General features: G+C 40.7%; 1 protein-coding gene across 1 annotated transcript in view; it reads right to left on the bottom strand.

The window, feature by feature from the left end:
• The window catches only part of LOC129845398 (protein eyes shut homolog), a 201,992-nt gene that overhangs the window by 149,695 nt on the left and 24,338 nt on the right, over positions 1-27,959 (bottom strand). Inside the window, exon 3 of the mRNA XM_055913310.1 lies at positions 18,492-18,668. Coding sequence (XP_055769285.1) covers positions 18,492-18,668 — 177 coding nt within the window. The remainder of the gene's footprint in view (positions 1-18,491; positions 18,669-27,959) is intronic.

Here is a 27,959-nt window from a genome sequence, read left to right as displayed (position 1 = left end):
CAATTGGAGGATGTTTCAACTGGACAGCATCTTTCAACTGGAGGGTGTTTCAATTGGAGGATGTTTCAACTGGAGGATGTTTCAACTGGAGGATGTTTCAACTGGAGGATGTTTCAACTGGAGGATGTTTCAACTGGAGGATGTTTCAACTGGAGGATGTTTCAACTGGAGGATGTTTCAACTGGAGGATGTTTCAACTGGAGGATGTTTCAACTGGAGGATGTTTCAACTGGAGGATGTTTCAACTGGAGCATGTTTCAACTGGAGGATGTTTCAACTGGAGGATGTTTCAACTGGAGCATGTTTCAACTGGAGGATCTTTCAACTGGAGGATGTTTCAACTGGAGGATGTTTCAACTGGAGGATGTTTCAATTGGAGGATGTTTCAACTGGAGGGTGTTTCAACTGGAGGATGTTTCAACTGGAGGATCTTTCAACTGGAGGATGTTTCAACTGGAGGATGTTTCAACTGGAGGATGTTTCAATTGGAGGATGTTTCAACTGGAGGGTGTTTCAACTGGAGGATGTTTCAACTGGACAGCATGTTTTAACTGGAGGATGTTTCAACTGGAGCATGTTTCAACTGGAGGATGTTTCAACTGGAGGATGTTTCAACTGGAGCATGTTTCAACTGGAGGATGTTTCAACTGGAGGATGTTTCAACTGGAGCATGTTTCAACTGGAGGATGTTTCAACTGGAGGATGTTTCAACTGGAGGATGTTTCAACTGGACAGCATCTTTCAACTGGAGGGTGTTTCAATTGGAGGATGCTTCAACTGGACAGCATGTTTCAACTGGACAGCATGTTTCAACTGGACAGCATGTTTCAACTGGAGGATGTTTCAACTGGAAGCTGTTTCAACTGGAGGATGTTTCAACTGGAGGATGTTTCATAATGCATGTTTCAACTGGAGGATGTTTCAATTGGAATATGTTTTGACTTGAGTGATGCAAGTGGTTGTGCTTTTCTTGTAAGGGATGTTACTTGGGTGGCAGTTTATTTACATGAATGAGCATATCTTCAGTTCACGTAAAGTGCTGCCAAACTTGGGAGGATTGCAGGGGAACTTCAAGGAAACTTCAAGAGAACTTCAAGGAAAGTGCAGGGGAACTTCAAGGGAACTTCAAGGAAAGTGCAGGGGAACTTCAAGGGAACTTCAAGGAAAGTGCAGGGGAACTTCAAGGGTACTTCAAGGGAACTTCAAGGGAAATTAAATTATCTGAATCGTTCTATCAAACGTTACAATAGGGAGAATACGATACTTAATTGATTCATTTTTCTTGCAGTCCACGGAAATGTGTCTTCTGCTTTGATTCCAACCCACCCGAAATAAGCACAAACACTCACAGACTGGAGTGGTTGGAGCAGGAGGGTTATACTCGGTCCTGGACTAAAAAGCTGTTATATATTTCAGTAGAGATTCTAGGTAGAGCTTTTTAGTTCAGGCCTAGTCTTAATCTGTGTCCAGGAAATCAACCACTGGCCTAGAGTATATTCTTGTGTGTAAAACATTTACACCAATTTAATTCTGTGGCCCCACTAAGAATAAGCTTCACATCTTCTATAACAACATAAGTAACAGCTGTCTCATTTAGCCTGGTGCCAGAATGAAACTGTATACTGGCCAGTTCAATGATAGAGCCCCTCTCAGTACACAAACCACATTAATGCCAGTACTTCAGAGGAGCATTGTGTTCATTTGTTCTGCTGTGGGTTCCCTTTCCATTAAACAACAAAAGAGAGAGGGGGAGAACGCACCATCACACAGACTAAAACTGGCTCAGCTATTTAAAACTCCCTTCCTTTCTAATTCCAGAGACAACTGTCTTCTATTGTGTTGTGATATATGTGGGGAAGAATTACGCTGCTTGACGCTCCTATGATAGATGTTTATGTTGGGCCTTCAGCCTTTCTATACGATATATGTTTATGTTGGCCCTTCAGTCTTTCTATAGAATAGATGTTTATGTTGGGCCTTCAGTCTTTCTATAGAATAGATGTTTATGTTGGCCCTTCAGTCTTTCTATAAGATAGATGTTTATGTTCACTATTCAAGTCTTACATTTTTTCCTCTGTAGTTTTTATTTTCTTCTGGTGGCAAGGACATGACAAATGAATGTTCTACTGTCCCCATGGCCCTGTTACTCTGCGCTAGGCGGAACAGAGCGTTTGTCCTTTAGTCAACACTTGCCTGTCACCTGTTCACGGTCTTTCTCTCTCTCTCCCTCTCCCCCTCTCTCCCTCCATTTACCTCCTTCTGCCCCCCCCCTCTCTCTATCCCCCTCCCCTCTCTCTTTCTCCGTCTGGCTGACAAGTTAAGCCCAAAGGGAGTCTCACTCGGCGCTTCAGGGAGGGAGGCGCGTGGATGAGAGAAGAGGAGAGGAGAGGGGGATGAGTGAAAGGAAAGAAGTGGGTTTGGGCTAAGAAAGATTCTCTGCATCTTGATGTAGCATGCTGCTACGTCTGCCTGGTTCTTCTCCTCTGATTAACGGTTTGATCTCAGGAGTTTTCTCTTTCAGTTCCCGTCCTCTGATGTATGTGAGAAGGGCTGCCTCCTCTCTCTCTGTGGGCTGCAGAAACCCAGACAGATAAAAGGGGATACTGTGTTCTTCCCTGTGCTTTATGAACATTCAGTCTTTTTAACCCCCGGTTTGCACCCTGCACTGCATTCTGGTCTGTGCATTTTCGACTGCTGCAAGAGCATCTTTGATAATGACCAGAACAGAGTGAACGTATGCACAGACAGGTACCCCGTGTATTGACATTGTGATAAATATATTAGGATACATATCTGTGTTTAATTCCTCTAAACAGCAGAGTCCATTGTCACTTCCTTATCTTTGTTCAATCTCTATCGCAGTCCACCATGCCCTCTCCCACCAGGACAAGAGGAACACCTATGTGAGAATGCTGTTCATAGACTACAGCTCAGCGTTCAACACTATTGTGCCCTCCAAGCTCATCACTAAGCTCAGGACCCTGGGACTAAACACTTCCCTCTGCAACTGGATCCTGGACTTCCTGACGGGCTGACCCCAGGTGGTGAGGGTAGGCAACAACACCTCCACCATACTGGAGGCTGAAAAGATTTGGCATAGGCCCTTAGATCCACAAAAAGTTCTACAGCTGCCCCATTAAGAGCATATTGACTGGCTGCATCACCGCTTGGTATGGCAATACAGAGCGTAGTGCGGACGGCCCAGTGCATCACCGGGGCTGAGCTCCCTGCCATCCAGGACCTCTATACCAGACGGTGTCAGAGGAAGGCCCTAAAAATGGTTAAAGACTCCAGCCACCCTAGTCATAGATTGTTCTCTCTGCTACCTCACAGCAAGCAGGACCAGAGCGCCAAGACTAGAACCAACAGGACCCTGAACAGCTTCTACCTCCAAGCCATAAGACTGCTAGTTAGTTAAATAGTTAAATAGTTAGTTAAATAGCTACCTGGACTATATGCAGTGAGCATTTTTGCACAAACTTTTTTTTGACTCATCACACGCTGCTGCTACTGTTGACCATCTGTCACTTTATTCCTAGTTATATGTACATATCCACCTCAATGACCTCGTACCCCTGCACATCCACTCAGTACTGGTACTCCTTGTATATAGGCACATTATCATTACTCAGTACTGGTACTCCTTGCAGACAGTATAGACAAGTTATTTTACTCAGTACTGGTACTCCTTGTAGAGAGTATAGACAAGTTACCATTACTCAGTACTGGTACTCCTTGTATATAGGCACATTATCATTACTCAGTACTGGTACTCCTTGCAGACAGTATAGACCACTTATCATTACTCAGTACTGGTACTCCTTGCAGACAGTATAGTCAAGTTATCATTACTCAGTACTGGTACTCCTTGTATATAGACAAGTTATCATTACTCAGTACTGGTACATCTTGTATATAGCCAAGTTATCATTACTCAGTACTGGTACTCCTTGTATATAGACAAGTTATCATTACTCAGTACTGGTACCCCTTGCAGACAGTATAGACAAGTTATCATTACTCAGTACTGGTACTCCTTGCAGACAGTATAGTCAAGTTATCATTACTGAGTACTGGTACTCCTTGTAGACAGTATAGTCAAGCTACCGTTACTCATTCTGTATCTATTATTACTTTTTTTATTAAGTGTTTTACTTTTCTATTATTTCTCTACTGTCTTTCTCTCTGTATTGTTGGGAAGGACCCGTCAGTAAGTATTTCACTGTTAGTCTACATCTGTTGTTTACAAAGCATGTGACAAATAACATGTAATTAAATGTGTTCATTGACTTGTTCCTTCTTCTTGGTATAGACTTAACAGTGAACACGACCTGTTTAATGTGCATTCCTCATTAGTTACAATTGTGGTGTGTGTGTGTGTGTGTGTGTGTGTGTGTGTGTGTGTGTGTGTGTGCGTCTGTGTGTCTGTGTGTGTGTGTGTGTGTGTGTGTGTGTGTGTGTGTGTGTGTGTGTGTGTGTGTGTGTGTGTGTGTGTGTGTGTGTGTGTGTGTGTGTGTGTGTGTGTGTGTGTGTGTGTGTGTGTGAAGAGAAGAGAAAGGAGACGATGACAGGGCAAGCCTGATGTTGTCAGAGTGAGCATGTTGTCATCCTGTTCTAATCTATACAGGGAATTTATGAGGCGTTTGATGGGAAGCAACACAAGATAAACGCTGTCAGATAGCCGGTGGCAGGTGAACCATACATAAGCAGATAATGTGACAGGGAAGGATGTGTGTGGGTGTGTGTGTGACAAGGTTAGAAGTAAAACGACTTTGCTAACTTGACATCAAAAGCAATTCCATCCACTTTTCACCTCTGATAAATTCCTGTCCTTGTGGCATCCCTCCAATATGCATATGAAGATAAACATATTTATATAATTTATTATCCAATATATTTATATCATTTATCCTAAAATATTTATAGAATTTATCCTCCAATATATATAGAATTTATCCTCCAATATTTATAGAATTTATCCTCCAATATTTATAGAATTTATCCTCCAATATATATATAATTTATCCTCCAATATTTATAGAATTTATCCTCCAATATATATATAGAATTTATCCTCCAATATTTATATATTTTATCCTCCAATATATATATATGAATTTATCCTCCGATATTTAGGGAACTTATCCTCCAATATATATAGAATTTATCCTCCAATATTTATAGAATTTATCCTACAATATATATATATCATTTATCCTCCAATATTTATAGAATTTATCCTACTATATATATAATTTATCCGCCAATATTTATAGAATTTATCCTCCAATATTTATCGAATTTATCCTGCAATATATATCTAATTTATCCTCCAATATTTATAGAATTTATCCTCCAATATTTATAGAATTTATCCTCCAATATACATAGAATTTACCCTCCTATATATAATTTATGCTCCAATATTTATAGAATTTATCCTCCAATATACTGTATATAGAATTTATCCTCCAATATATATATAATTTATCCTCCAAAATTAATATAATTTATCCTCCAATATTTATAGAATTTATCCTCAATATTTATAGAATGTATAGAACGGTATTAGTGATTAAAGTTCCTCATTCATGGAACAAATTTAACAACAAAATGCATTCTTTAGTGTGGTTGTTTTCTCTTAAGTATTTTTCCTAAAATATAACTGAGAAAAGAGAAAGAACCTGCATTAAAATACAAGAAATGTAATGAATTTCAGGTATATAAATCTACTAAAGGGAGAATACATCGACACAATACCTAAAGGATGTGAAGGATTTATAACCCCTGTCCTCTTAGTGCTATTCTACACAATACCTAAAGGATGTGAAGGATTTATAACCCTGTCCTCTTAGTGCTATTCTACACAATACCTAAAGGATGTGAAGGATTTATAACCCCTGTCCTCTTAGTGCTATTCTACACAATACCTAAAGGATGTGAAGGATTTATAACCCCTGTCCTCTTAGTGCTATTCTACACAATACCTAAAGGATGTGAAGGATTTATACCCCCTGTCCTCTTAGTGCTATTCTACACAATACCTAAAGGATGTGAAGGATTTATAATACCTAAAGGATGTGAAGGATGTATAATCCCTGTCCTCTCAGTGCTATTCTACACAATACCTAAAGGATGTGAAGGATTTATAACCCCTGTTCTCTTAGTGCTATTCTACACAATACCTAAAGGATGTGAAGGATTTATAATACCTAAAGGATGTGAAGGATTTATAACCCTGTCCTCTTAGTGCTATTCTACACAATACCTAAAGGATGTGAAGGATTTATAATAACTAAAGGATGTGAAGGATTTATAATACCTAAAGGATGTGAAGGATTTATACCCCCTGTCCTCTTAGTGCTATTCTACACAATACCTAAAGGATGTGAAGGATTTATAATAACTAAAGGATGTGAAGGATTTATAATACCTAAAGGATGTGAAGGATTTATAACCCCTGTCCTCTTAGTGCTATTCTACACAATACCTAAAGGATGTGAAGGATTTATAATACCTAAAGGATGTGAAGGATTTATAACCCCTGTCCTCTTAGTGCTATTCTACACAATACCTAAAGGATGTGAAGGATTTATAACCCCTGTCCTCTTAGTGCTATTCTACACAATACCTAAAGGATGTGAAGGATTTATACCCCCTGTCCTCTTAGTGCTATTCTACACAATACCTAAAGGATGTGAAGGATTTATAATATCTAAAGGATGTGAAGGATTTATAACCCCTGTTCTCTTAGTGCTATTCTACACAATACCTAAAGGATGTGAAGGATTTATAATACCTAAAGGATGTGAAGGATTTATAACCCCTGTTCTCTCAGTGCTATTCTACACAATACCTAAAGGATGTGAAGGATTTATAATACCTAAAGGATGTGAAGGATTTATAACCCCTGTCCTCTTAGTGCTATTCTACACAATACCTAAAGGATGTGAAGGATTTATAACCCCTGTTCTCTTAGTTCTATTCTACACAATACCTAAAGGATGTGAAGGATTTATAATACATAAAGGATGTGAAGGATTTATAATACCTAAAGGATGTGAAGGATTTATAATACCTAAAGGATGTGAAGGATTTATAACCCTTGTCCTCTTAGTGCTATTCTACACAATACCTAAAGGATGTGAAGGATTTATAACCCTTGTCCTCTTAGTGCTATTCTACACAATACCTAAAGGATGTGAAGGATTTATAACCCCTGTCATCTTAGTGCTATTCTACACAATACCTAAAGGATGTGAAGGATTTATAATACCTAAAGGATGTGAAGGATTTATAACCCTTGTCCTCTTAGTGCTATTCTACACAATACCTAAAGGATGTGAAGGATGTATAACCCCTGTCCTCTCAGTGCTATTCTACACAATACCTAAAGGACGTGAAGGATTTATAACCCTTGTCCTCTTAGTGCTATTCTACACAATACCTAAAGGATGTGAAGGATGTATAACCCCTGTCCTCTTAGTGCTATTCTACACAATACCTAAAGGATGTGAAGGATTTATAATACCTAAAGGATGTGAAGGATGTATAACCCTTGTCCTCTTAGTGCTATTCTAAACAATACCTAAAGGATGTGAAGGATTTATAACCCCTGTTCTCTTAGTGCTATTCTAAACAATACCTAAAGGATGTGAAGGATTTATAATAACTAAAGGATGTGAAGGATTTATAATACCTAAAGGATGTGAAGGATTTATAACCCCTGTCCTCTTAGTGCTATTCTACACAATACCTAAAGGATGTGAAGGATTTATAATACCTAAAGGATGTGAAGGATTTATAACCCCTGTCCTCTTAGTGCTATTCTACACAATACCTAAAGGATGTGAAGGATTTATAATACCTAAAGGATGTGAAGGATTTATAACCCTTGTCCTCTTAGTGCTATTCTACACAATACCTAAAGGATGTGAAGGATTTATAACCCCTGTCATCTTAGTGCTATTCTACACAATACCTAAAGGATGTGAAGGATTTATAATACCTAAAGGATGTGAAGGATTTATAACCCTTGTCCTCTTAGTGCTATTCTACACAATACCTAAAGGATGTGAAGGATTTATAATACCTAAAGGATGTGAAGGATGTATAACCCCTGTTCTCTTAGTGCTATTCTACACAATACCTAAAGGATGTGAAGGATTTATAATACCTAAAGGATGTGAAGGATTTATAACCCTTGTCCTCTTAGTGCTATTCTAAACAATACCTAAAGGATGTGAAGGATTTATAACCCCTGTTCTCTTAGTGCTATTCTACACAATACCTAAAGGATGTGAAGGATTTATAACCCCTGTCCTCTTAATGCTATTCTACACAATACCTAAAGGATGTGAAGGATTTATAACCCCTGTTCTCTCAGTGCTATTCTACACAATACCTAAAGGATGTGAAGGATTTATAATACCTAAAGGATGTGAAGGATTTATACCCCCTGTCCTCTTAGTGCTATTCTACACAATACCTAAAGGATGTGAAGGATTTATAACCCCTGTTCTCTCAGTGCTATTCTACACAATACCTAAAGGATGTGAAGGATTTATAATACCTAAAGGATGTGAAGGATTTATAACCCCTGTCCTCTTAGTGCTATTCTACACAATACCTAAAGGATGTGAAGGATTTATAACCCCTGTTCTCTTAGTTCTATTCTACACAATACCTAAAGGATGTGAAGGATTTATAATACATAAAGGATGTGAAGGATTTATAATACCTAAAGGATGTGAAGGATTTATAATACCTAAAGGATGTGAAGGATTTATAACCCTTGTCCTCTTAGTGCTATTCTACACAATACCTAAAGGATGTGAAGGATTTATAACCCTTGTCCTCTTAGTGCTATTCTACACAATACCTAAAGGATGTGAAGGATTTATAACCCCTGTCATCTTAGTGCTATTCTACACAATACCTAAAGGATGTGAAGGATTTATAATACCTAAAGGATGTGAAGGATTTATAACCCTTGTCCTCTTAGTGCTATTCTACACAATACCTAAAGGATGCGAAGGATGTATAACCCCTGTCCTCTCAGTGCTATTCTACACAATACCTAAAGGATGTGAAGGATTTATAACCCTTGTCCTCTTAGTGCTATTCTACACAATACCTAAAGGATGTGAAGGATGTATAACCCCTGTCCTCTTAGTGCTATTCTACACAATACCTAAAGGATGTGAAGGATTTATAATACCTAAAGGATGTGAAGGATGTATAACCCTTGTCCTCTTAGTGCTATTCTAAACAATACCTAAAGGATGTGAAGGATTTATAACCCCTGTTCTCTTAGTGCTATTCTAAACAATACCTAAAGGATGTGAAGGATTTATAACCCCTGTTCTCTCAGTTCTATTCTACACAATACCTAAAGGATGTGAAGGATTTATAATACCTAAAGGATGTGAAGGATTTATACCCCCTGTCCTCTTAGTGCTATTCTACACAATACCTAAAGGATGTGAAGGATTTATAACCCCTGTTCTCTCAGTGCTATTCTACACAATACCTAAAGGATGTGAAGGATTTATAATACCTAAAGGATGTGAAGGATTTATAACCCTTGTCCTCTTAGTGTTATTCTACACAATACCTAAAGGATGTGAAGGATTTATAACCCCTGTCATCTTAGTGCTATTCTACACAATACCTAAAGGATGTGAAGGATTTATAATACCTAAAGGATGTGAAGGATTTATAACCCTTGTCCTCTTAGTGCTATTCTAAACAATACCTAAAGGATGTGAAGGATTTATAACCCCTGTTCTCTTAGTGCTATTCTACACAATACCTAAAGGATGTGAAGGATTTATAATACCTAAAGGATGTGAAGGATTTATAACCCTGTCCTCTTAGTGCTATTCTACACAATACCTAAAGGATGTGAAGGATTTATAACCCCTGTTCTCTTAGTGCTATTCTACACAATACCTAAAGGATGTGAAGGATTTACAATACCTAAAGGATGTGAAGGATGTATAACCCCTGTTCTCTTAGTGCTATTCTACACAATACCTAAAGGATGTGAAGGATTTATAACCCCTGTCCTCTCAGTGCTTTTCTACACAATACCTAAAGGATGTGAAGGATTTATACTTCTGTCCTGTTAGTGCTATTCTACACAATACCTAAAGGATGTGAAGGATTTATACCCCTGTCCTCTTAGTGCTATTCTACACAATACCTAAAGGATGTGAAGGATTTATAACCCTGTCCTCTTAGTGCTATTCTACACAATGTGTACAATTGGGAAGGAAAAACCCAATCTAACAACAAATAATGAGGTTGGAAAACACATCACTACTGAGCACAGAATGGTTTAGGTTTATTTTGTGTGTGAATTGTAGAGGCAGGAGACTCTGAGACCCTAACGCACAGCTCCTATAGGGACAAAGGAAACATTAGTGAAAGTCAGGCCTCGATGCCCTGCAGTGTTTCTCTCCCAACTCCAACTCTACTGTTGGAACCATTAGTGAAAATCAGGCCTCGATGCCCTGCAGTGTTTCTCTCCCAAATCCAACTCCACTGTTGGAACCATTAGTGAAAGTCAGGCCTCGATACCTTGCAGTGTTTCTCTCCCAACTCCAACTCCACTGTTGGAACCATTAGTGAAAGTCAGGCCTCGATGCCCTGCAGTGTTTCTCTCCCAACTCCAACTCCACTGTTGGAACCATTAGTGAAAGTCAGGCCTCGATGCCCTGCAGTGTTTCTCTCCCAACTCCAACTCTACTGTTGGAACCATTAGTGAAAATCAGGCCTCGATGCCCTGCAGTGTTTCTCTCCCAAATCCAACTCCACTGTTGGAACCATTAGTGAAAGTCAGGCCTCGATACCTTGCAGTGTTTCTCTCCCAACTCCAACTCTACTGTTGGAACCATTAGTGAAAGTCAGGCCTCGATGCCCTGCAGTGTTTCTCTCCCAACTCCAACTCTACTGTTGGAACCATTAGTGAAAGTCAGGCCTCGATGCCCTGCAGTGTTTCTCTCCCAACCCCAACTCCACTGTTGGAACCATTAGTGAAAGTCAGGCCTCGATGCCCTGCAGTGTTTCTCTCCCAACTCCAACTCCACTGTTGGAACCATTAGTGAAAGTCAGGCCTCGATGCACTGCAGTGTTTCTCTTCCAGCTCTACTGTTGGAACCATTAGTGAAAGTCAGGCCTCGATGCCCTGCAGTGTTTCTCTCCCAAATCCAACTCTACTGTTGGAACCATTAGTGAAAGTCAGACCTCGATACCCTGCAGTGTTTCTCTTCCAACTCCAACTCTACTGTTGGAACCATTAGTGAAAGTCAGGCCTCGATGCCCTGCAGTGTTTCTCTCCCAAATCCAACTCTACTGTTGGAACCATTAGTGAAAGTCAGACCTCGATACCCTGCAGTGTTTCTCTTCCAACTCCAACTCTACTGTTGGAACCATTAGTGAAAGTCAGGCCTCGATGCCCTGCAGTGTTTCTCTTCCAACTCCAACTCTACTGTTGGAACCATTAGTGAAAGTCAGGCCTCGATACACTGCAGTGTTTCTCTTCCAGCTCTACTGTTGGAACCATTAGTGAAAGTCAGGCCTCGATGCCCTGCAGTGTTTCTCTCCCAAATCCAACTCTACTGTTGGAACCATTAGTGAAAGTCAGACCTCGATACCCTGCAGTGTTTCTCTTCCAACTCCAACTCTACTGTTGGAACCATTAGTGAAAGTCAGGCCTCGATGCCCTGCAGTGTTTCTCTTCCAACTCCAACTCTACTGTTGGAACCATTAGTGAAAGTCAGGCCTCGATGCCCTGCAGTGTTTCTCTCCCAACTCCAACTCCACTGTTGGAACCATTAGTGAAAGTCAGACCTCAATACCCTGCAGTGTTTCTCTTCCAACTCCAACTCTACTGTTGGAACTTTTCAAATGACTGTTTGGTGATAAACTCCCAGCTTACATTGTGAACCATGCAGTGATGATGGTATATGACAAACCACCCAGTTGGTAAAGTGACTGATCGCATAATGTATTGTGGATATATATTTAATGGATTTACATTATCACTGACTATAGTAATTTAAGACTCACCTAAAACACTGTCAGAACAGCATCGGTTAAGATATAAAGTGAGAAATCCGTCTCTTGAAAAATCGGTAATTTTGTCCCTCGCTAAACAATGTGCGTCCAAATGGCACCTAGTGCACTACTTTGCTGTTTTTTTTACCAGGGCCCATACTGTATGTCTCTGGTTAAACATAGTGCCCTATGTAGGGAATAGGGTGCCATTTGGGACACAGTCAATGCGTGAAGATAAATGGGATGGGATAATTAAAACAATCTACCCATCCAATAACAGCAGCAGCAATGAGGAATAAGATGTATTCTCATTGCTGCCGAGTTAAGACACTTCTCTTCCAGACATGCTTTGTACTTTAAAAAATGACTGAAATATTCCTAAAAGTTTTGAAAGGTACAATATCTTGTTAATCTTAAGACTTGACAACTCATAAGGATAAAAGAGTTTAAAAATAAATACAAATGAACTTATCATTAAAAGGTCCTGGGAAACCATGGCGACCAACAGTATATACCAAGTATGACTTTATACCAGGGATGGATGTGGTTAGTGAATTGCATATCTCTAACTTGTTAACCTTAACAAGAGGACATTTTTAAACACAACCTCATTGGTTTCCATGGAAAAGACGGAATAGATTTGTGACCAACTGAAAGCTGACGCACAGCAACAGGTGGCTTTTGTGTGTCACAAATGGCACCCTATTCCCTACGTAGTGCACTATGGGGCCTGGTCAAGAGTGGTGGACTATATAGGGAATAGTGTGTTATATTTGGGACGCATCCAATCTCTCTGAGAAGTCATGACCGGAATGGATGCGTTGTGTAGCTTCAAAGGGATTCATCTGCAGCTGAGAATTGCCGTTCCATTAACTCCAGTGTGGCTCAGCTGGTAAGAGCGTGAAGCTTGAAACGCCAGGGTCACGGGTTTGATTCCTGCTGGCGGTCATAAAGGCTACACTCAGATGTATGCACTCACTGTACTGTGAGAGACTTTGTATAAAAGCATCTGCTAAAATTTACACAGAGTATACACAACATTAAGAACATCTGCTCTTTCCTTGACATAGACTGACCAGGTGAAATCTACAGTTGAAATCAGAAGTTTACATACACTTAGGTTGGAGTCATTAAAACAAATTTTTTCAACCACTCCACCAAATTCTTGTTAACAAACTATAGTTTTGGCAAGTCGGTTAGGACATCTACCTTGTGCTTGACACAAGTAATTTTTCCAACAATTGTTAACAGACAGATTGTTTCACTTATCATTCACTGTATCCCAACTCCAGTGGGTCAGAAGTTTATATACACTAAGTTGACTGTGCCTTTAAACAGCTTGGAAAATTCCAGAAAATGATGTCATAGCTTTAGAAGCTTCTGATAGGCTAATTGACATCATTTATGTCAATTGGAGGTGGACCTGTGGATGTATTTCAAGACATACCTTCAAACTCAGTGCCACTTTGCTTGACATCATGGGAAAATCAAAATAAATCAGCCAAGACCTCAGAAAAAAATGGTAAACCTCCACAAGTCTGGTTCATCCTTGGGTGCAATTTCCAAAAGCTTGAAGGTACCATGTTCATCCGTACAAACAATAGTACGCAAGTATAAACACCATGGGACCAAGCAGCCGTCATACCGCTCAGGAAGGAGACGCATTCTGTCTCCTAGAGACGAACATACTTTGGTGCGAAAAGTGCAAATCAATCCCAGAACAACAGCAAAGGACCTTGTGAAGATGCTGGAGGAAACAGGTATAAAAGTATCTATATCCAAAATAAAACAAGTCCTATATTGACAAAACCTGAAAGGCTGCTCAGCAAGGAAGAAGCTACTGCTCCAAAACCGCCATATAAAAGACAGACTACGGTTTGCAACTGCACATGGGGACAAAGATCGTACTTTTTGGAGAAATGTCCTCTGGTCTGATGAAAGAAAAATATAACTGTTTGGCCATAATGACCATCGTTATGTTTGGAGGATAAAGGGGGAGGCTTGTAAGCCGAGGAACACCATCCCAACCGTGAAGAACAGGGGTGGCAGCATCATGTTGTGGGGGTGCTTTGCTGCAGGAGGGACTGGTGCACTTCACAAAATAGATGGCTTCATGAGGAATGAAAATTATGTGGATATATTGAAGCAACATCTCAAGACATCCGTCAGGAAGTTAAAGCTTGGTCGCAAATGGGTCTTCGAAATGGACAATGACCCCAAGCATACATCCAAAGTTGTGACAAAATGGCTTATATTGTAGTGGCCATCACAAAGCGAGCAAGGAGGCCTACAAACCTGACTCAGTTACACCAGCTCTGTCAGGAGGAATGGGTCAAAATTCCCCCAACTTATTGTGGGAAACTTGTGGAAGGCTACCCGAAACATTTGACCCAAGTTAAACAATTTAAAGGCAATGCTACCAAGTACTAATTGAGTGTATGTAAACTTCTGACCCACTGGGAATGTGATGAAAGAAATAAAAGCTGAAATATATAATTCTCTCTACTATTATTCTGACATTTCACATTCTTAAAATAAAGTGGTGATCCTAACTGACCTAAGACAGGGAATCTTTACTAGGATTAAATGTCAGGAATTGTGAAAAACTGAGTTGAAATGTATTTGGCTAAGGTGTATGTAAACGACTTCAACTGTATGATCACTTGTTAAATCCACTTCAATCAGTTCAGATGAAGGGGAGGAGACAGGTTAAAGTTTTTAAAAAACTGCTTGGAGTAACCCTGGATTGTAAACTGTCATGGTCAAAACATAATGATACAACAGTAGCTAGGATGGGGAGAAGTCTGTCCATAATAAAGCGTTGCTCTACATTCTTAACAGCACTATCAACAAGGCAGGTCCTACAGGCCCCACCTTTGTCACACCTTGACTACTGTTCAGTCGTGTGGTCAGGTGCCACAAAAAAGGACTTAGGAAAATTGCAATTGTCTCAGAACAGGGCAGCAGAGAGAGTCACTTCATCACTATGTGTATTGATGAGAGTTATTGACATGTTGAATACATGAAGCTGTCTGTTTGAACTACTGGCACACAGTTCGGACACCCATACATACCCCCACAAGACATGCCACCAGAGGTCTGTTTAAACTACCGGCACACAGCTCAGACACCCATACATACCCCACAAGACATGCCACCAGAGGTCTGTTTAAACTACCGGCACACAGCTCAGACACCCATACATACCCCACAAGACATGCCACAAGAGGTCTGTCTAAACTACCGGCACACAGTTCGGACACCCATACATACCCCACAAGACATGCCACAAGAGGTCTGTCTAAACTACCGGCACACAGTTCGGACACCCATACATACCCCACAAGACATGCCACAAGAGGTCTCTTCACAGTCCCCAAGTCCAGAACAGACTATGGGAGGCACACAGTACAAGCAGTAAAATTTGATTTAAAAAACAGATTAAAAAAACACCTTATGGAGCAGCATGGACTGTGAAGCAACACAAACATTGGCACAGACACACGCATACACAATAACGTACTATACACACGTACACATGGATTTAGTACTGTAGATATGTGGTAGTGGTGGAGTAGGGGCCTGAGGGAATGTATTGTAATGTTTTTAAAATTGTATAAATTGCTATAATTTTGCTGGATCCCAGGAAGAGTAGCTGCTGCATGCAAATCCATAATAAATACAAATACAAAGAAGGATTTTTAAGCCATGAGACAATTGAGACATGGATTGTATATGTGTGCCATTCAGACGGTGAATGAGCAAGACAAAATATTGAAGTGCCTTTGAACAGGGTTGGTAGAAGGTGCCAGGTGCACCGGTTTGTGTCAAAAAATGCAATGCAGCTGTGTTTTTCATGCTCAATAGGGTCTGTGTGTATCAAGAATGGTTCACCACCCAAAGGACATCCATTCAACTTGACACAACTGTGGGAAGCATTGGAGTCAACGTGGGCCAGCATCCCTGTGGAATGATTTTGACACCTTGTAGGGTCCATGCCCTGACGAACTGAGGCTGTTCTGAGGGGAAAAGGGGGGATTGCAACTCAATATTAGGAAAGTGTTCCTCATGTTTGATATGCTCAGGACTACAACTCAGTATATATTAAAAAGTTGCTACAATTTTACTGTAGGGTAACTCTCCTTTACATCTTTCCAACCAATACAATTCCTGAATACAATTATTATAATAATATAACTAATGCCATTTAGCATTATTATCCAAAGCAACCAGGAGTTCCATGCTTTTCTTAACTCTTGTTCGGAGCACCTGAGATTCACTATGCAATCTGACGCACGTCAAATCAGTTTCCTTGATCTTTTGATGTTTGTGAGGATTATGACCTATGCACAGATCTTTACAGGAAACCAACTGATCGCAATAGTTTGTTGAGGGCTGAGAGCTGTCACACGCTTCCCTTGAAACACCGTTATAACCAATTCTGTTGAATCAAAAGAACCTGCAAAAAACAAATCACACATTGACTTTGATCTGAAACCATTCCTGTGATTATTGTGTCTTTGTAAATAATATTGTGTTTAATTATGATGAAAATGTCTCTATGATCGTCTGATATCCATTCATGTTTTTTTATATGTATTATGGATATTTATAAATTGACCAATGTTATCATGCCACTGTCGGTCATGATTACAAACACCTGCACAAGTCCAATGAAATCCTGAAGACAGCTTGCTGTTGAAACATTGGTGAATAATACATGATTGTATCAGAGCTCTTGGAGTGGGCAGCTTTTCCTTGTCTTCTGAAGTTTCCATAGCGACCCACAGTAAAGTGAGTACATACATTTTTGTGAACATGGTATATAGTGCATCGTGCGTGAATACATTTTACAAACAGGCGGTCACGGGAATCAAACCCACTACGCTGCATCTACGGTCCACCTAAAAAGACTTTGTCCACATTCAACAATCACGTTAAAACACTGTTTTTCTTTGATGAATTGGTAACACTTAATTTGAGCTGTTTAAATATAGGATGTACATTTCAAACAAAGTGTTTCCAGAAAAATAAATCCATGAAAAACTACATCTCAGAGTAATAATTGGTGTTAACTGTTTACTGTAAACAGCGTGACCTAGGGTTTGATACTCAAAAAGAGCTAACACTTTACTTGACACCCAGCGTCATAACCATGTCATAACATGTCATAACAGCTGACATAACTGGTAATAACACTGTCATGACACATATATTTAGACCTGTGTGACATATATTGAGTTATTTTATGGCTGGTTATGACACCTACATAAGAGTGTTAAAGCCCACAAAGCAAAACATTCCATTACACCATAGCCTACGTGTCAACAGTATGTTTATATTTTATATTTAATTACCCATATTAAATTACAATTGTACTGTAATTATGGACAGATTGATGTCGGACATGCACCTATCCCAGTTCTCTGTTTCTGGTGACTGGGATGAATGCAGGAGCAGATTTCAGGAGCAGGACAAGACATCCTCTTTTAGACTGATGACTGACATACGGATATGTACATGACAGGCCTATCTGGCTTATATGATTATGATGGTCATAATGCTTCTTGACAGTGTCAAAGTGTATTTTCTACATGTTATTTAAAATATGTTGGGGAAAAAATGTCTGTAAAAAATGATTTACAACACCAACAAAGGACTTAAGAAACTTTCAAACGAAAGAGAACTTCTTGGCAGGGAAAAAGACATTTGAATAAATGTGGGTTTTGACACTCTTATGTAGGTGTCATTACCAGCCATAAAATAACGCAATATATGTCACAACAGATGTAAGTATATGGGTCATGACAGTGTTATGACCATATTTTGACAGGTTATGTCAGCTGTTATGACATATTATGACATGGTTAGGACCGTGTCATAACATGTTATGACACTGGGTGTCAAGTAAAGTGCTACCAAGAAAGATCATTCTGGTCTTTCCTTCAGTACTTTGCTGCAAACGATTCATCTTTTATTTATATTCCTTGTGTCAGCCTAATTCTCCTCATTGCCTCATTGTTTAATAATTAATATAGTTTAACTGTATTCTCACAACAATGTTATCTGATAATGGAACTCATGAACATAGCTTATTTAACATTATGAATGTTCATAACAGATTTGCAGCTTGATTTAGAGAAAACGATAAGACAAATTAAACATTCAAAATCATATACATTGAAAGACTAAAGGCTTAATCACCTTCCTACTTTATTGCACCTTAATCTTCTCTGGTAGCTCCAGAAAACATCGATCCGAAGCTCTTGTCGCCATTGTACTTTGTACTGTATTGGTGCATTGTGTTTCTGGGTTTTGCTGATATCATGTTGTTTTCAGTTCTCCTTTGTAAAAGGGATTCTCAAATCTCAACGTAACCTCCTGATTAAACAAAGGATACAAAAGTGGAATGCCATGCTTGTACGTACTGTAGAGGATGGTGCCCTGTGTAGCTCTGGTTTTGACAGTCAGATACAGGGTAACAGTGGTGTCTTTGGCAGGGTGAGATGGATCAGCGTTGGCACCAGGAGACTGCAGCAGAGAGGCAAGCGGAGGCAGCTCCAGGTACGACGTGCCGTTGAAAGAGGGGATGAATATTGTGGTATCTGAAAAGAAAAACATCCATTATAAAGTGATTCTTGACTTGAATGAAATCAAACAACATTATAATTAAACATCCCCATGACATCACATACAGCAGGACTAAAACTAATAGGTCAATATTCTATATTAAACATCCCCATGACATCACATACAGCAGGACTAAAACTAATAGGTCAATATTATATATTAAAACATCCCCGTGACATCACATACAGCAGGACTAAAACTAATAGGTCAATATTATATATTAAAACATCCCTGTGACATCACATACAGCAGGACTAAAACTAATAGGTCAATATTCTATATTAAAACATCCCCATGACATCACATACAGCAGGACTAAAACTAATAGGTCAATATTCTATATTAAAACATCCCCGTGACATCACATACAGCAGGTGTAACGATCGTCGTATGAAGGAGTGGACCAAAACGCAGTGTGGTAAGTGTTCATGATAAATGTAATACTCAAAACACTCAAACAAAATAACAAAGAGGGAAAACCGAAACGTTGCCGGAAGCTCTGGACTGGGAACTGTTGCCGGAAGCTCTGGACTGGGAACTGTCGCCGGAAGCTCTGGACTGGGAACTGTCGCCGGAAGCTCTGGACTGGGAACTGTCGCCGGAAGCTCTGGACTGGGAACTGTCGCCGGAAGCTCTGGACTGGGAACTGTCGCCGGAAGCTCTGGACTGGGAACTGTCGCCGGAAGCTCTGGACTGGGAACTGTCGCCGGAAGCTCTGGACTGGGAACTGTCGCCGGAAGCTCTGGACTGGGAACTGTCGCCGGAAGCTCTGGACTGGGAACTGTCGCCGGAAGCTCTGGACTGGGAACTGCCGCCGGAAGCTCTGGACTGGGAACTGTCGCCGGAAGCTCTGGACTGGGAACTGTCGCCGGAAGCTCTGGCCAGTGGAGGCGCACTGGAGGCCTGATGCGCGGGACCGGTACAGGTGGCACCAGGCTGAAGACACGCACCTCAGAGAGAGTGCAGGGAGGAGGCACAGGACGTACTGGACTGTGGAGGCGCACTGGAGGCCTGATGCGTGGGACCGGTACAGGTGGCACCGGGCTGAAGACACGCACCTCAGGGCGAGTGCGAGGAGGAGGCACAGGACGTACTGGACTGTGGAGGCGCACTGGAGGTCTGAAGCGGAGAGCTGGCACAACCCGTCCTGGCTGGATGTTTATTTTTGCCCTGCAAATGCGGGGCGCTGGCACAGGACGCACTGGGCTGTGCAGACGCACCAGAGACACAGTGCGCAGAGCCGGCGCAGGATATCCTGGTCCAAGGAGGTGTACTGGAGACCAGGAGCGCTGACCCGGCACCATCCGTCCTGGCTGGATGCCCATTCTAGCACGGCCAATGCGGGGAGCTGGAATAGAGCGCACCGGGCTATGAATGCGCACTGGAGACACCGTGCGCATCACTGCATAACACGGTGCCTGACAAGTCACACGCTCCACACGGTTAGCACAAGGAGTTGGCTCAGGTCTGAACCCTGACTCTGCCACTCTCCTCGTGTGCCTCCCCCCAAAAATATTTTTGGAGCTAACTCTCGGGTTTCCGTGCTAGCCGTGTCCCCTCGCATCGTCGCCGTTCCTCTTTCGCTGTGGGATAATAAAGACTCTACTCTACTTTAGATGTGTGGGATAATAAAGACTCTACTCTACTCTAGATATGTGGGATAATAAAGACTCTACTCTACTCTAGATATTTGGGATAATAAAGACTCTACTCTACTCTAGATAATTGGGACAATAAAGACTCTACTCTACTCTAGATATGTGGGATAATAAAGACTCTATTCTAGATATGTGGGATAATAAATACTCTAATCTAGATATGTGGGATAATAAAGACTCTACTCTACTTTAGATATGTGGGATAATAAAGACTACTCTACTCTAGATATGTGGGATAATAAAGACTCTAATCTATATATGTGGGATAATAAAGACTCTACTCTAGATATGTGGGATAATAAAGACTCTACTCTAGATTTGTGGGATAATAAAGACTCTACTCTAGATATGTGGGATAATACAGACTCTACTCTACTTTAGATATGTGGGATTATAAAGACTCTACTCTACTCTAGATATGTGGGATAATAAAGACTCTACTCTACTTTAGATATGTGGGATTATAAAGACTCTACTCTACTCTAGATTTGTGGGATAATAAAGACTCTACTCTAGATATGTGGGATAATAAAGACTCTACTCTACTTTAGATATGTGGGATTATAAAGACTCTACTCTACTCTAGATATGTGGGATAATAAAGACTCTACTCTAGATATGTGGGATAATAAAGACTCTACTCTACTCTAGATATGTGGGATTATAAAGACTCTACTCTACTCTAGATATGTGGGATAATAAAGACTCTACTCTAGATATGTGGGATAATAAAGACTCTACTCTACTCTAGATATGTGGGATAATAAAGACTCTACTCTACTCTAGATATGTGGGATAATAAAGACTCTACTCTAGATATGTGGGATAATAAAGACTCTACTCTACTCTAGATATGTGAGATAATAAAGACTCTACTCTAGATATGTGAGATAATAAAGACTCTACTCTAGATATGTGGGATAATAAAGACTCTACTCTACTCTAGAGATGTGGGATAATAAAGACTCTACTCTACTTTAGATATGTGGGATAATAAAGAATCTAGACATGCCACTCACCCATTAGACAACACTATCATCAAGCTGAGCTCAGAAGACCATTGTATCTATAGCTTTAACTCTTTTCATTCACCCATATTTACAACCTAGTTTTATGATATTTCTGTTTCTTACCCTAAACATGCTATGTGACATAACGAATATGTCAGATCAGGTAACATATAACTAACTACATTGGGAGACAACTAGCTATCTTAGCTTAAATTTGTGCCTCTCAGCTTAGCAACATACCTCATAGTTGTGAGCACCAGGAGCATCCGTATAGCCTCTCCCAACTACATTGGTTAAATGACACTATTTTGCTATATTCTAATAAGAGCATGTTGTATATAGTTCATAGTGAGTGATGAGTCCAGAGACGAGACTAGGACAATTACCATCTGGTTAGCACTCTATTTCTCTGACCATTAAGCTTTTCTTCAGCTCATTTAATCAGCTCATCAGATAATATGGAAAGTTATCAATCATACAAGTATAATACAGCAGTTTGGAAATACTCCTAGTATATTACAGTGAACATACTCCTAGTATATTACAGTGAACATACACCTGGTGTATTACAGTGAACATACTCCTGGTATATTACAGTGAACATACTCCTAGTATATTACAGTGAACATACTCCTAGTATATTACAGTGAACATACTCCTAGTATATTACAGTGAACATACTCCTAGTATATTACAGTGAACATACTCCTGGTATATTACAGTGAACATACTCCTAGTATATTACAGTGAACATACTCCTAGTATATTACAGTGAACATACTCCTAGTATATTACAGTGAACATACTCCTAGTATATTACAGTGAACATACTCCTAGTATATTACAGTGAACATACTCCTAGTATATTACAGTGAACATACTCCTGGTATATTACAGTGAACATACTCCTGGTATATTACAGTGAACATAGTCCTGGTATATTACAGTGAACATAGTCCTGGTATATTACAGTGAACATACTCCTAGTATATTACAGTGAACATACTCCTAGTATATTACAGTGAACATACTCCTAGTATATTACAGTGAACATACTCCTAGTATATTACAGTGAACATACTCCTAGTATATTACAGTGAACATACTCCTAGTATATTACAGTGAACATACTCCTAGTATATTACAGTGAACATACTCCTAGTATATTACAGTGAACATACTCCTAGTATATTACAGTGAACATACTCCTAGTATATTACAGTGAACATACTCCTAGTATATTACAGTGAACATACTCCTAGTATATTACAGTGAACATACTCCTAGTATATTACAGTGAACATACTCCTAGTATATTACAGTGAACATACTCCTAGTATATTACAGTGAACATACTCCTAGTATATTACAGTGAACATACTCCTAGTATATTACAGTGAACATACTCCTGGTATATTACAGTGAACATACTCCTGGTATATTACAGTGAACATACTCCTGGTATATTACAGTGAACATACTCCTAGTATATTACAGTGAACATACTCCTAGTATATTACAGTGAACATACTCCTAGTATATTACAGTGAACATACTCCTAGTATATTACAGTGAACATACTCCTAGTATATTACAGTGAACATACTCCTAGTATATTACAGTGAACATACTCCTAGTATATTACAGTGAACATACTCCTAGTATATTACAGTGAACATACTCCTGGTATATTACAGTGAACATACTCCTGGTATATTACAGTGAACATACTCCTGGTATATTACAGTGAACATACTCCTAGTATATTACAGTGAACATACTCCTAGTATATTACAGTGAACATACTCCTAGTATATTACAGTGAACATACTCCTAGTATATTACAGTGAACATACTCCTAGTATATTACAGTGAACATACTCCTAGTATATTACAGTGAACATACTCCTAGTATATTACAGTGAACATACTCCTAGTATATTACAGTGAACATACTCCTAGTATATTACAGTGAACATACTCCTGGTATATTACAGTGAACATACTCCTGGTATATTACAGTGAACATAATCTTAGTATATTACAGTGAATATACTCCTGGTATATTACAGTGAACATAATCTTAGTATATTACAGTGAATATACTCCTGGTATATTACAGTGAACATAATCTTAGTATATTACAGTGAATATACTCCTGGTATATTACAGTGAACATACTCCTGGTATATTACAGTGAACATACTCCTAGTATATTACAGTGAACATACTCCTAGTATATTACAGTGAACATACTCCTAGTATATTACAGTGAACATACTCCTGGTATATTACAGTGAACATACTCCTGGTATATTACAGTGAACATACAGTGTGGCAAAAAAGTATTTAGTCAGCCACCAATTGTGCAATTTCTCCCACTTAAAAATATGAGAGAGGCCTGTAATTTTCATCATAGGTACACTTTGACTATGACAGACAAAATCAGAAAAAAAAATCCAGAAAATCACATTGTAGGATTTGTAATGAATTTATTTGCAAATTATGGTGGAAAATAAGTATTTGGTCAATGACAAAAGTTTATCTCAATACTTTGTTATATACCCTTTGTTGGCAATGACAGAGGTCAAACGTTTTCTGTAAGTCTTCACAAGGTGTTCACACACTGTTGCTGGTATTTTGGCCCATTCCTCTATGCAGATCTCCTCTAGAGCAGTGATGTTTTGGGGCTGTTGCTGGGCAACACGGACTTTCAACTCCCTCCAAAGATTTTCTATGGGGTTGAGATCTGGAGACTGGCTAGGCCACTCCAGGACCTTGAAATGCTTCTTACAAAGCCACTCCTTCGTTGCCCGGGCGGTGTGTTTGGGATCATTGTCATGCTGAAAGACCCAGCCACGTTTCATCTTTAATGCCCTTGCTGATGGAAGGAGGTTTTCACTCAAAATCTCACGATACATGGCCCCATTCATTCTGTCCTTTACACGGATCAGTCGTCCTGGTCCCTTTGCAGAAAAACAGCCCCAAAGCATGATGTTTCCACCCCCATGCTTCACAGTAGGTATGGTGTTCTTTGGATGTAACTCAGCATTCTTTGTTCTCCAAACATGACGAGTTGAGTTTTTACCAAAAAGTTCTATTTTGGTTTCATCTGACCATATGACATTCTCCCAATCTTCTTCTGGATCATCCAAATGCTCTCTAGCAAACTTCAGACGGGCCTGGACATGTACTGGCTTAAGCAGGGGGGCACGTCTTGTACTGCAGGATTTGAGTCCCTGGCGGCATAGTGTGTTACTGATGGTAGGCTTTGTTACTTTGGTCCCAGCTCTCTGCAGGTCATTCACTAGGCCCCCCTGTGTGGTTCTGGGATTTTTGCTCACCGTTCATGTGATCATTTTGACCCCAAGGGGTGAGATCTTGCGTGGAGCCCCAGATCGAGGGAGATTATCAGTGGTCTTGTATGTCTTACATTTCCTAATAATTGCTCCCACAGTTGATTTCTTCAAACCAAGCTGCTTACCTATTGCAGATTCAGTCTTCCCAGCCTGGTGCAGGTCTACAATTGTGTTTCTGGTGTCCTTTGATAGCTCTTTGGTCTTGGCCATAGTGGAGTTATGAGTGTGACTGTTTGAGGTTGTGGACAGGTGTCTTTTATACTGATAACAAGTTCAAACAGGTGCCATTAATACAGGTAACGAGTGGAGGACAGAGGAGCCTCTTAAAGAAGAAGTTACAGGTCTGTGAGAGCCAGAAATCTTGCTTGTTTGTAGGTGACCAAATACTTATTTTCCACCATAATTTGCAAATAAATTCATAAAAAATCCTACAATGTGATTTTCTGGATTTTTTTTCTCATTTTGTCTGTCATAGTTGAAGTGTACCTATGATGAAAATTACAGGCCTCTCTCATCTTTTTAAGTGGGAGAACTTGCACAATTAGTGGCTGACTGAATACTTTTTTGCCCCACTGTACTCCTGTTTTTTATTATGAACACATTCCTCTGACTTTTTTCCATTACCACAAAAATATAACTGCAATAATCTATAAGCTAAGCAATTGGAAATACTACTGGCTAAAAGAAGTAAGATAACATGTTCAGAAAAAGCTCTCCTTCCCTCTCCCTGTCCCCTCTTCCCACCCCCACAGTTAGGCTATGAGCAGTCAAAAGGGCCCAGTCAGCCTGGCCTCTGTGTTATCTCCCCAGAGGATGACAGAGGGTGATGACTTTAACAGGGTCTGGATGGAGGGGGCTGGAGGAGAGGGTGATGACTTTAAAAGGGGCAGGATGGAGGGGGGGGGGGGGTGGAGTAGAGGGTGATGACTTTAACAGGGTCTGGATGGAGGGGGCTGGAGGAGAGGGTGATGACTTTAAAAGGGGCAGGATGGGGGGGGGGGGGGTGGAGTGGAGGGTGATGACTTTAACAGGGTCTGGATGGAGGGGGATGACTTTAACAGGGTAGGATGGAGGGGGCTGGAGGAGAAGGTGATGACTAACAGGGGCAGGATAGAGGGGGTGGAGTAGAGGGTGATGACTTTAACAGGGTCTGGATGGAGGGGGCTGGAGGAGAGGGTGATGACTTTAACAGGGTCTGGATGGAGGGGGATGACTTTAACAGGGGCAGGATGGAAGGGGCTGGAGGAGGGGGGATGACTTTAAAATGAGCAGGATGGAGGGGGGCGGAAGAGAGGGGGATGACTTTAACAGGGGGTGGATGGAGGGGGGGTGGAGGAGAGGGGGATGAGGGAGAAGTGAAGGATGGTGGAGGATGATCCTACTCAGGTCAGGGACTCCACCAGGTGGTAATGATGATCTGTTGGCTTCCACACAAAGGACCAAAGACTGGTGACTCTGTCAGGGTACAGTAGTAACATGTCAGAGGATTAGGACTGGTGACTCTGTCAGGGTACAGTAGTAACATGTCAGAGGATTAGGACTGGTGACTCTGTCAGGGTACAGTAGTAACATGTCAGTGGATTAGGACTGGTGACTCTGTCAGGGTACAGTAGTAACATGTCAGAGGATTAGGACTGGTGACTCTGTCAGGGTATAGTAGTAACATGTCAGTGGATTAGGACTGGTGACTCTGTCAGGGTACAGTAGTAACATGTCAGAGGATTAGGACTGGTGACTCTGTCAGGGTACAGTAGTAACATGTCAGAGGATTAGGACTGGTGACTCTGTCAGGGTACAGTAGTAACATGTTAGAGGATTAGGACTGGTGACTCTGTCAGGGTACAGTAGTAACATGTCAGAGGATTAGGACTGGTGACTGTCAGGGTACAGTAGTAACATGTCAGAGGATTAGGACTGGTGACTGTCAGGGTACAGTAGTAACATGTCAGAGGATTAGGACTGGTGACTGTCAGGGTACAGTAGTAACGTGTCAGAGGATTAGGACTGGTGACTCTGTCAGGGTACAGTAGTAACATGTCAGTGGATTAGGACTGGTGACTGTCAGGGTACAGTAGTAACATGTCAGAGGATTAGGACTGGTGACTCTGTCAGGGTACAGTAGTAACATGTCAGAGGATTAGGACTGGTGACTCTGTCAGGGTACAGTAGTAACATGTCAGAGGATTAGGACTGGTGACTCTGTCAGGGTACAGTAGTAACATGTCAGAGGATTAGGACTGGTGACTGTCAGGGTATAGTAGTAACATGTCAGAGGATTAGGACTGGTGACTGTCAGGGTACAGTAGTAACATGTCAGAGGATTAGGACTGGTGACTGTCAGGGTACAGTAGTAACATGTCAGAGGATTAGGACTGGTGACTGTCAGGGTACAGTAGTAACATGTCAGAGGATTAGGACTGGTGACTGTCAGGGTACAGTAGTAACATGTCAGAGGATTAGGACTGGTGACTGTCAGGGTACAGTAGTAACATGTCAGAGGATTAGGACTGGTGACTGTCAGGGTACAGTAGTAACATGTCAGAGGATTAGGACTGGTGACTGTCAGGGTACAGTAGTAACATGTCAGAGGATTAGGACTGGTGACTGTCAGGGTACAGTAGTAACATGTCAGAGGATTAGGACTGGTGACTCTGTCAGGGTACAGTAGTAACATGTCAGAGGATTAGGACTGGTGACTCTGTCAGGGTACAGTAGTAACATGTCAGAGGATTAGGACTGGTGACTCTGTCAGGGTACAGTAGTAACATGTCAGAGGATTAGGACTGGTGACTGTCAGGGTACAGTAGTAACATGTCAGAGGATTAGGACTGGTGACTGTCAGGGTACAGTAGTAACATGTCAGAGGATTAGGACTGGTGACTGTCAGGGTACAGTAGTAACATGTCAGAGGATTAGGACTGGTGACTGTCAGGGTACAGTAGTAACATGTCAGAGGATTAGGACTGGTGACTGTCAGGGTATAGTAGTAACATGTCAGAGGATTAGGACTGGTGACTGTCAGGGTACAGTAGTAACATGTCAGAGGATTAGGACTGGTGACTGTCAGGGTACAGTAGTAACATGTCAGAGGATTAGGACTGGTGACTCTGTCAGGGTACAGTAGTAACATGTCAGAGGATTAGGACTGGTGACTGTCAGGGTACAGTAGTAACATGTCAGAGGATTAGGACTGGTGACTCTGTCAGGGTACAGTAGTAACATGTCAGAGGATTAGGACT

This window comes from Salvelinus fontinalis, unplaced genomic scaffold (genome assembly GCF_029448725.1).
Source record: "Salvelinus fontinalis isolate EN_2023a unplaced genomic scaffold, ASM2944872v1 scaffold_0294, whole genome shotgun sequence".
In the NCBI taxonomy this organism is placed as follows: Eukaryota; Metazoa; Chordata; class Actinopteri; order Salmoniformes; family Salmonidae; genus Salvelinus; species Salvelinus fontinalis.
Note: the sequence above shows the minus strand (reverse complement) of the source record. Positions and strands in the feature narration are given on the sequence as shown.